This window comes from Anneissia japonica, unplaced genomic scaffold, assembly GCF_011630105.1.
Source record: "Anneissia japonica isolate Jap-2015-1 unplaced genomic scaffold, ASM1163010v1 scaffold288012_len1326614_cov192, whole genome shotgun sequence".
Lineage (NCBI taxonomy): Eukaryota > Metazoa > Echinodermata > Crinoidea > Comatulida > Comatulidae > Anneissia > Anneissia japonica.
In genome coordinates this window covers 129623-141495 of record NW_022756612.1, presented here as the reverse complement: position 1 = coordinate 141495, position 11873 = coordinate 129623, and the positions used below count along the sequence as shown (strand labels likewise).

General features: G+C 34.9%; 1 protein-coding gene across 4 annotated transcripts; it reads left to right on the top strand.

Annotated features, from left to right (window-relative positions):
* Positions 1-2357: 2357 nt before the first annotated feature.
* On the top strand, positions 2358-9752 carry LOC117124302. Of its 4 annotated transcripts, XM_033270489.1 has the most exons (4): positions 2358-2667; positions 5950-6003; positions 6227-6399; positions 7463-9752. In XM_033270489.1, the coding sequence occupies exon 4, from the start codon at positions 7519-7521 to the stop codon at positions 8581-8583; it is 1065 nt and encodes a 354-aa protein (XP_033126380.1). In that variant the 5' UTR covers positions 2358-2667; positions 5950-6003; positions 6227-6399; positions 7463-7518; the 3' UTR covers positions 8584-9752. The 4 variants fall into 4 exon arrangements, with proteins under 4 accessions (XP_033126380.1, XP_033126381.1, XP_033126379.1 ...); XM_033270490.1 differs by lacking the exons at positions 5950-6003; positions 6227-6399; XM_033270488.1 differs by lacking the exons at positions 2358-2667; positions 5950-6003; positions 6227-6399 and adding an exon at positions 2678-2889.
* The last annotated feature ends 2121 nt before the right edge of the window (positions 9753-11873 follow it).

Below are 11873 nucleotides of genomic sequence, written 5' to 3'. Positions count from 1 at the left end.
TATATATATATATATATATATGTATATATACTATATATAGGCCTATATATATATACTATATATATATGTAAAAAAAGGCCTATTATATATATACACATATATGTATATATATACACGTAGGCCTATATGTATATACACACACATATATATATATGTATAACAGCAAACGGCCACATAATGCAAAACAATATAAAATTAAAACGGAACAGTAGAGAAAATCCGATCAGAATGACAAAATAAACTAAGCATACACTGGCTTCCAGGCCTCATCAGTGCAGCTAGGGTACAGACCTAGACAAAACGTTTGACCAGTTTATGCAGAACCCAGATTAGTCAAACCACTAATGATTGCAGAGCCAAACCAAGGCAATATACATACACAGCCCAGGTGTGAATTCAAATAGTGCAACAACACAAGCTATGCGGCTCGGTTCCAGTACATACAGCAGAGAATATTTTGTCATTCTTAACGCGTCCTACAAAATTCTTAAAGACAGCGCTAGTCCGTGAATTTGTGAACAAGATCGGAGATCTGAAGATGCAATCTCCGGCCCACTGGATCTCAAAAGAGATTCTTTAATAATAATATTATTTATATACATAGATAATAAAAATTAAGATTCTACATGTTCATATATATTATTCAATAGGCCTATTATATATATATATATACATACATACATATATATATATGTATATATATATATATACATATATATATGTATATATATATATGTGGGTGGGTGTGTGTATGTAATATTTAAAAGGCCTATTACTTTAACGTCTAGTAATTTACCAGCACCATATTAAATAGCTACTATAAATTCGACGATATTTAATCAAAGATATTATGCGTTGTTATGACAATGAAAAAAAATAGCAAAAAAAACCCACACAATTGCGTCCTATTCTCTTTTTGTTGTCATTTAACAAATCTGCTATCGTTTTTTCATTGTTATTGATCTTTATAAAATGGTGCGAGCTTGACCATCTGTAAATTGATATACACTACGAGAATACGTAACGAATTGCGTCATTTTGGATTTTCCTTTCAGCGTTTCTATTATTAAGCAATTAAATCACAGCTGACAAGAGCACGTAAGGAAATGAATCAATTCAAATGAATAAAGTGGCAGTTGGCCGATGATATAGACCTAAAGGGGGTCTTCAAATAAGGATATGGTACATTGCAAACAAGCACATTTAAAAACAAACTAGCATGTTAATGTTCACACATTAAACACCTGGTCATGAAGAAGAACGCCGACTCACCTAAAATTATCAGAATACATAGTAGAGCGGCCACTTGAATACACCTATGCCATATAATGGCTAGCTGACAGCGAACGATGTGTTTCATTTATTTATTTCGTATGATGGTATATTGAGAGATGTAGATCAATTACCGTAGGCCTAGTTTACCTTAGTTTAGACTTATAGTCTGTGGATCCCGTCATTTTCATGAGCCGATCCAGATAAAACCACCCCAGGTCCGGGGGAATGTCCCCGCGAAACTTATGTTTTCTAGACGGCCGAAAATAAGCTCTGAGGCGTTTTGGGCGATCAATTTTTTATTTTTCTTTAATTCTTTCATTTTTTTCTTTTTTACTTCCCAAAAAAGAATATGGGTGGGGTGGTGGGGCTGGCCTGAGCCCCCTAAATCTGGCCCTGCATGTGCATTTTGTTTCTTCTTGTGTTTTGATATTTTGTGATGTTCTTTTGTGAGACGCAATCACCACTTACAATGAAAAATCAGTCAATACAAATGACACATACTAAATTAAAATTTAGTAGATTCTGCCTGTACGTAACGGAGCTAGAATATTTTTCAAGGAAAACAGTTAAGAATCAAAAGATCAATCGAAAGGAAAGGAAAGGAAAAATAATTATATAACTGTTTGGTACCGTGCGGTATGAAAACAAGTGCAGATGGAGAGTGATAGATGTACACATTTAAATATGAATTATAATGTTTAAGTGTGGGAGAGTTTTACCATCAATTAAATATAAAGTAAATATTGTTTATTTAACTTAATTGTTTGAAGACATTAACATCGAAACATGGCGCCTATGAGATTGCCAAATATCAAATAAAAAATAATAATGATAATAAACAATAACAATAACAATAGTAGGCCTAATGATAATAATAATATTATTATTAATAATAATAGAATACAATTTATTATTTATTAATTATACTACAAAGTTGTATAGACATTGACAATACAACTTGCAGCATATTGTAGGCCTATACAAAACTGTATTGTTAAGATCACTAGACCTAATTTTGCTGTTTAACATGGTTTAAAATAGTAGACGTTACATTATGACGTCAGTGGCAGTGCGTGTGAAGATATTTTTCCCGTGAAACGGAAATAATTACTCGACAATTTTCGCGACAGAATCTATAACGTCTTCACACTGCAGCGTCTAATTCACCTATCACAGCACGTGCCCAATGATTTTAAAACCTCTGTTTATAACTCCTAGTCGACAGGTCGATACACTATGAATAGGCTACAGAAATTCTTACACAATCTAAACCGTACAGGCAGACACCATTGCTCAAGAGAAATGGCACCACGGAGACGCCAGGAAACCAATTGTGTTTGTGAGCCCCAGGTTAGATGTAATATGTACATAAGTAACATCTACAATAAACAGGTGAGTTGAGAATAATGAAACCCTTCTTTAGATTTTTTTTAGGCATGCAGAGTAAATAATCAAATCAGTTTTGGTCCAACAGGCAGTCGATAAGATTACTCAGTGGTAAGAGAGAGTATTCTGCGGAGCCAGTATGATACCTACCTTCGATGGTTGGCCTCTAATTAATATCACAGGACACTATTTGATAATGAGAGTCAACAATTTTGGAATATCATAAAGGTATTTACTTTTTATATTTCTGGTAAGTAATGATAAATGGTCATTTTTTATAGCGCCTTCCGCAGTAAAAACCCGGTTTCAAGGAATCCGGAAAATCATAGGCCTAAATAATAATTAATCGAGAAAATAACATTTAGCTTACAATTTAACCAGCACAGCAAATCAATACCAAAATCACCCTCACTTTTAAGCTGCTCTAACCTTAACCGTACTGAGGTTTAAAGTTTGGATTATAATTGTGTTAGAGTGGTTTATATACCGGTAATTGGTGTTAGCGATTGTAGGCCTACTATCGCACTTTGTTAATCCTCAATTTGTAATACATGTCATACTTTGTAATAATTCTGTGGCATTTTGAAATAAAGTGCCTTGTTTGCGCTTTTCAATAATTTTTATAAAAATTATCATTATTATAACAATTATAATATAACAATTATAATAGGCCCCTAGTGATACACCTAGTTACCGGTATGCTATCATATAATCATTGTTAAGCGCTTTGATGCTTTTGTTAGTGTAATGCGCTATATAAATCTAAATTATTATTATTATTATTATTATTATTATTATTATTATTATTAGGCCCTATTATTATTAGGCCTATTATTATTGTTATTATTATTATTATTATTATTATTATTATTATTATTATTATTATTATTATTATTATTATTATTATTATTATTATTATTATTATTGTTATTAATTGTAATAATTTTAATAGAATTTATACAAATCACAATACAATAATAAAGTAGAACCCCTCCGGGAAACCCCTATAGGAGACCTCTGTTTTTCAGCCACAAAATGAAGATATCTTTCAACACTACGAGCAACTTAAAGGACATCCCTAAGGGGCCTCTTTGTTTGGTCCCGAAGGTGTCCCCTTAATAGGGGTTACAGTATACTGCGTCTTCTATCGACTAACGGCTTGGTGGTATAACCATTTAGAGAAACGCCTCCTCCAGAGGAATAATATTAGGGGACGGATTTGTGGGTGGGGGCATGCCGAAAGTGAAATAAAAAAGACGGAAAGAAAAATAAATTATTAATCGGCCAAAACAACTCAGAGTTTATTTCCGGGCGTCTGGAAAACAAAACTTTCCCGTCTCCCTAGGGTAGTGTTGTCTCTCGATCGCTCCGCCCTTTCAGACATCTCTGTAACCGTCCCTGAGTATAATCAAGATTATACTGCAGGTAGTCACATTTGCGTAATTTTCAGATGTAGCCTAATATCAAAATTCTCAATCTAAAAATATTTCAGGAAGATCTTGACGGATTATGTAAATGGTTCAGTGTTTTCTCTAAATCCTATGAAGTACACAGTCCTGTCAGCCTTTACCAATCTCCTTTCATTGTTAATTATAGTCTAAATGGCACTTATAAAATTAGAGTTTTTGCACAAAACGTTTTTAGTGTTTTTATAGATTCTAAACTTATTTTTAATCATCATCTAGATAACATTGTTAGTTTTGGCGTCATTGCAACATTTTGATTGTGAAGGAGAATAGATCTTATATTTCTTTAATTCTACTTTTTAAAATCATTTCAGTGTTATTTAAAATTCCATTTCTGTTTCCCAATCTACTCGTAGGCCCCATTGAAAGAGTCCAATTAGAATTCTTATACACCGGGCCTTTTAACCATCATTTAGTTGCACACTCTCGATCCACTGAGTAATAGAAGTATATTTGATATTTCTTTTTAAATGCATTGATTCTATTTGCATCACCAATTTATGTTCTTTTTTACTTAATATTGTTTGACCTGGCTCCCGTCGTAAACACGATAAGGACCTGTCGTTACCTTTCAAGAGAGTAATCTGTACTAAAGGTGGCTTTATACACAACAGATTAGCGTCTTTATATAATGATCATGAGCATAGAAATAATTCACATTTTTATGAAAGTTTAAATTCATTTAAATCCAGTTTTCATTACATTTGAATTAATGATTGCCTAATTATTTTCCTGGGCGGGTTCCATAAATCTTTAAGTATTTAAATGTATTGTTTTTATATGTATTTAAAAGTGTATCTATATTTATAAGGCATCCTGTATTATCCATTGGCCGTTGAATGTATTTGTAAAATAAAACAAAAGTAATCCTACTTCATAAACTTAGCAGGGCTGTCCGTTAACCAAGGCTTAACCACCCTGTATGATAGCCCGTCATTTAGACGGTAATGGCCGGATAAAATGTACAGTAAACTGTTATGAGCATGGAACTAATTTTTTTATTCTTGCTACAACTATGAAGCTAGTCTTCATAACAATGTACAAAATGAAATGAAATGAAAAACACCAGAGTAAGTGTTTTTCATTTCATAACAAGCGGCACGTAAATGAAATGAAAAACAATTACACTGGTAAAGTTTTCGCAGCAGTAGGCTTACAGTTCGCCCTCTTATAATAAACGTGTTTCGTAGTACTAATGTAGGCCAAAAAATATAAGAAAATAATAATATTAAAAATACAATTGGCTTAACAGAGCAAGAAGACAGGACTTCCACTAACTAAGTCTGTACAAGTCTGCCAGAAATGCGATGGATTCCTCATTAGTTTTAATAATTTTATAAATGTTGAGCTTGCTGCATAGAAACGTAATTCGAAAGTAGTAGTTTTGCCAAGGTTTACTTGCCTACTTGATACTTGATATAAGTGGGAAAAGTTAGCCAATGCTTTAAAGACCCCACAGCTGTCCAGTCTGTTTTTGAAAGGTGTTTACAGTTGTGGCAGCAACAACCTCTTGTGGTAAGCTGTTCCAAATATATATGACTCGATGTGAAAAGACTTCCATTCTACATTTCAAAAATTTGTTAAGTTTTGGTTGGTATAATTTATGTTCATGACCTCTCCTGCTACTGTCCTCGACAAAGGTAAAACATGTTCCACAATCTACGTCTTCAAAGGACTTAACAATTTTAAAAGTTTCAATAAGGTCTCCTCTAATTCTCCGTTGCTCCCAGGTATACAGGTTAAATTTGACCAATCTCTCGCTATAGCTAATTTTTTTCAAAGATGGCAGTAATTTTGTGGCTCTCCTTTGAACTTTTTCCAGTATACTGATGTCCTTTTTTAAGCCCGGGCTCCAAGCCTGAATACAATATTCAAGGTGAGGTCTAACATATAATTTATATAATATTTTAAAGCTCGCTATATCCATATATTTGAATGACCTTTTAATGGTACGAAGACTGTTTGTGGCTTTCTGTGCTGCTATCGTACACTGCAATAATGTTTTACCGTCGTTTGAGACAGGTTTATTATCGATTCCGGATATTCATTTGTTTCACATTGAAAATTAAATTGATTGATTCCGTCTCTCCAACATTCAGTGACAGATGGAGCTTGAGCGGTACTTTCTAGGTGTTATCGAAGCCCAGGCTATTATCGGGGCTGGCAGAAGTATAGAGTCCGACCTCCATGGTCCGATCATCAACATAGCAGGTTGTAATGCACATTTGAGCTGGATCAGTTTTTGCTGTAAAAACTTGGTAACTGAATCTAGGTAAATGGGATGTTATTCTTGCCAAATCTGATCCCAATGCCGCTTTGTCTGACGCCTAAACCAAAAGAAATAGATTCCTAATCTTGCATGAAGTAGAAAGATGCATTTGCAACCAATTTAAGTCAAATTGAATGTCTGTTTATATTGTTGACAATATTTATTGTTTTTTTGTTTGTTTAAGACAGTGCAATAATATGGTTTGGGCTGATTTTAGAGGTGTTTTGCAACTGTTTGCCCTCTCCATCACTGGCTACCGTTCTGTTGCAAGTTGCATTGTTAGTATGAAGTTGAGTTGTAGAACCGCTCTAATAAATCAATTATTTTAGTACTAGAATATTGTGGTGTTGTTTTATTCTGATGAATTCAAAGTTCAAAGCAGCACCACTCTGTCAAATGCCGCAGATAAGTCTATATTAGTACATTCTTTTCTCCGAGAAGAGTTGTTTTTATTGGCCTTCATTTGTTTGCTTTTGAAAGGTAAGTTTTGTAAGGAGCTCTGATCCTTGTAGAGCGCCATTTAAGAACATCTACATAATAATAATAATAATAATAATAATAATAATAATAATAATAATAATAATAATAATAATAATAATAATTAATAATGATAATGATAATACATAGCAAATTCCTTCTGTTCGAGGTGCTCCCCTGAATCTGGTTCTTCTTCAGGTTGTGTCCTGATGGACCGTACTATTTTATCATGAGCTATAAAATTGAAAAATTCAATTCCATAGTTTTTTTGTAAGTTATTAACTTGTCACGGCCGCCATAATTTCACAACAGTAGGCTTGCTGTGACTTTTATTTAATGTCGAGTGTTTATATCTTTCTTCACTCGTACATTGTGCGTTCTCTTGTTTGTTGTTCTGTTGTACCGGTATTTATTTAAATAAATAAATGATAGGATATATGATATTATTTTCTAATAAGAAAGGCCATTAGAAAAGCATTAATAATCGACGCTTCATGCCAAGGCGTCATAACAAATAAGCAAAACCAATTACAATCTTGTGATAAGTATACCACACGGTGTATATAATGTATATTTTATTATTTTTCAGATCAATCATACGGCTAATATTTCAACGATTCTGTGGCCTCATATATTTACCTGAATATGAGTGGACAGAACGATAAGAGAGATAGGCTTAGAAGCAGGAGTGTAGGCCTACCTTGGATATTGGATAAGCAGGGGTATCTGAGTAGCCAAACAAGATATATGAGCAATATGCTCAATCGGAAAGATCGTCTTGTTAATGAAGAACACAAAAATCTGCGGCGTGCTATATCTCGTTTCCAAGATAACCCAAGTTGGACTTCAAGACAACGGATCGCTACGTCACCCGCACGAATCCGATGCACCAACATTAATTTAGATCGTCGTGACGGTGAGTTGTCGCTGCTTCCCCAACCCATTACATTACAAGGACATGGACTCTTTGAGAAAATACATGGAAATACTCCAGACACGCTTGTTGTGTCAAAGCATTTTAATAAACCTGTTAAAAAATTACCATTTCAGTCGTTAGTCGAACACATGGACCATGTTCGTAAATTTGATCAACAATTAACTTTTCAAAATACTGGTGATCGAAAGGCACCTTTATCTAGCCCTGCATTTGGAAGGTGCTGCAAACTTTCCCAAAGGAAGCAGAATATGTTTAGACAAACCAACCAAATTAGTCGGAATTACCAAAAAACTACTCATCAAAGCGAAGATGAACCAGCATATTTTGTTTTACCAAAATGCAGAGGATTAACAACCAACTTTAATCGACTGCCGTCCATTGAGTTCTTGTACAACAAAGAGCGATGTTTTAAGCTAAACGTTCCTACACCAACACCTCAAATATCTCGACAAAGTTCATGTGAAAGCCTACCTGACTTGATTGTGAACGTTGATAAGTGTGTCCTTGCAAACCCGACGATTTCGACTTTTAGGCCTAAAAGTGTCCCGTTGAGGAAATCACTGAGCAATTTAAAATGTTTGCCAGAAATAGTAATAACACATGCGGAGAATGGTGATTTTGAATGTATTGAAACAACCTGTCAACAATGGAAACTTCATAAGCTTGTACGTCAATGTGAACTTCGGAGGCGGGAACTGTTGAGATTGACAGAAGATATCAAAGAGTTTAATGACTTGAACAAAACTCTTAAGGAGAATCTTGCAACTTTTTAGACACGCTTCTGGAATGACTTCAGGAGTAGTAGACTGTTAAAAGCATTCATCCATGCTAGATGGCTTTTTGACACCTTCTGGTAATAATAATAATAATAATAATAATAAGATTTATAAAGCGCACAAATCCACTGCAGTAGTGCTCAAGGTGCTACATGAAGGAACAAAAAATTAACATGAACCTAAAGCTACAAGAAAAGAAAAACCACACCATCACCGCACCGTTTACAGGTAATTTAAGGCACAGGGCCCGCCTATTCATTACTCATCACAGGTGCTCAAGTAATGGGAGTATCTAACTGAAACAATTAAGCAAGCAAGCAAAACAAACCGGAGAACTAGGAAAAAGCAGCCGACAGCAGATGCGTCTTGAGAGCTTTTTTGAACAAAGGAGTAGACTGACACGAGCGAATATTTATCGGCGTGGAGCCGCAACAGCAAATGATCGATCACCCATGAACGTGTAGATCTAGGCTCAACAAGCAGAAGTTTGTCAGTACCAGAGCGGAGAGTTCGCGATGGCACGTACCATACAAGCAGTTCACGAAGATACCCAGGACTTTCATCTCTCAGAGTCTTAAAAGTAATGAGCAAAATCTTGAAAATGCTCCTGAAAGAAACAGGTAGCCAATGAAGTTCTTGTAGGATCGGTGTGATGTGCTCAAATTTCTTTGTTCCTGTAATGATCCTAGCAGATGTATTCTGCAACAGTTGGAATGGATCTCTTAGAAATACCAAAAAAGAGAGAATTCCCAAAGTCAAGATATGAAGTAACGAATGCATGAATCAGTTGTGCTGTTGCTTTCCTAGAGAGGTACTTCATAATCCTTCTTATATTGCGCAAGTGATATGTTGAGGAGCTAGTAATTTTAGAAATATGGTCACCCTCAGCTTCGTGAAACTTGCGTCGAGACCTTTGCAAATTAGGGACGTTTTTAAAAATGGTCGCCAAATATACTTGCAATGTACCGTAAATAATCTGCAATTTGAAGTTTTTTTTCTCTTTAGTGGGGATTAAACCAACTTTTATTTCTTCTTTTCTCTTTGATTTTCATAAATCATGTCATAAAATATCCGTTTTATATATTTACAACAAGCTTAAAAATGCAAAGGCTCATATGTATACCATAAGCTTAAAAATGAAAAGGCGCATATGCATACAATTAAAAGACAATTTTTTGCGTGCATGTAGGTCTATACCTTATCTACTTATATTTGTATTCATTTACATTTGTACATATTAAAAAGGGTCAGTCCTGATGGCTGACTAACCAACGCATTCTTAATATTTCTTATTGTATTCAATATCAAATAGTCTTGACGTGGAATCCAAGTTCCATTTACAATTATATCTTAAAGTACGTGCTTTGTATAAACAAAATGTTCCAAGACTGCAATTTGAAGTTATACAAAGTGCCAATAAAGATTTTTCTTTTTCAAATGATGGCATGTGACAAGGAGATAAAATTCTGAAAAATGTCCAGTTCATATGCAAATTATCTAAAATATGGAAAATTAGGGATAAAAATATATGGTTCAATATCTTTGTAACCAGTGATCACACAAACTTGGTTTTTGCTTTAAATAGTTCAGAATAGTTCAGAACATGTATGTTTCTATTTGCTCTAATGTACGGTAATATTTACTAAAATTGACCGAAAATATCAAATTTGACATATGACCCTATGTTTTCGACTTACTGGATCCGCCACAGTTGGAGTAGGCCCTATCATTTCCGGGCTCCTCTAGAAGGGTAGGCCTAATTTTTATCCATCGGGGGAAAAGTGAAGGTTTCGTCGGGGAATATCCATATCAAGGATAACCCTCATGATAAATAATTCATTTATTTATCATGAACCATGATTGATGTCCAAACCCACATACATGAATATGATTCCATGTGATTATTGTTTTGCAATGTAGATGTGTCAGAATAATCTGATGAATAAACGATAATAATTATATATATATAATACACGTATATACATACCACTTTGCACCTGGTTGGAACGGGATGGCATTGGGTGGACTATTCCCCTGGGGGGATTATTCATCTAGTAATAAAAATACAGAAAGACTTAGAAAGACGCCCATAAAACCATAATGTAGAGTTTGTTATGACAACAAAAGTTTTCATCCTGGCTTGGGCTCGGGGCCCTATGGAGATTTTTTTCTTACCCCGAAAATGTTTTATCTTGGTCCGGGCCCCCAGTAGACCCGGGCTCCGGGGCAGCGACCCCCCTGACCCCCTCTCGACGCCACTGAGGGTGGGGGTTGACTAATTTTTTTTTTAATGGAGATATAAGGACAATATTCAAATTTTAAGTGTAATTTCCGGCCATCTAAAGCAGGCCAGTGGCGGGGGCAGGGGGCTTAAGCCCCCCCATCGGTCTGGTCAAGCCCCCTCCCTCATCGGCTGAAGCTCGTCTGCAGTCGGACCGAAAAGAAAAAAAAAATAGGCCTAATTTTTCCATCCCAGCCATTTCCGACCATCTACTAGTCTAAAAGTCCCAATTTAAAAAAAAAATCTCATTAAGGGAAGAGGGGACATCCCCCTCCCATACCCACTCCCAGCTCGGGCCTTCGGCTATAGGTACACCCATAAATACTTAGTCCTCCCAGTTGGACATCTTAGCCCCCCCTATAAATTATATCCTAGAGCCGCCACTGGAGCAGGCCCGTACGCAGGATCTTTATTGGGTTGGTGCGAATTTGTGGAAAGTGGACAAAAATGTTGGGGGTGGGGGAGGGGGTGAGCGCTATAAACAATCCGACACTAGTTTTGAAAGCAAACACTATTCAGTGTTCTTTTTTCAAATGTTCTGTAGTCTATCAAAAATATCAACTTTGATATGTTAAGGAAACTGATCTATACAAAGTTAAATCAATCTAATTAAAAACACCGTGGAAATTTCATTAATTATACTACGGCTTAACGTTCATTAATATGATTACAATTTTAAGAATCATAAATAAATCGAGGTCGGAATAAAATAAATCCCTACAAATTGGACATACACAGCCATGTGAAACGTGCCGCTTCCCAACCACGTAGTGTTTTAGATTTTCACTGCATACCGGTATGTCAATAAACTATGTAAAATTTTATAACAAGGTAAATAAAACATTAATAAATTTAAACATAAAAGAAATCAATGTAGGTCTAGCGCACAATGAAAAAACCTATTATATTATTAAGTATTGAAAATACTAAATTTTTACCACAAATGTAAATGTTGTATTATAAATAAATGATATTAATGGAAATTGCGAATATGAACAAATAATGA

What these genes read in the sequence shown, in the direction of transcription:
- LOC117124302 (XM_033270490.1), top strand. Translation starts at nt 7,519, where the DNA reads ATGAGTGGACAGAACGATAAGAGAGATAGGCTTAGAAGCAGGAGTGTA.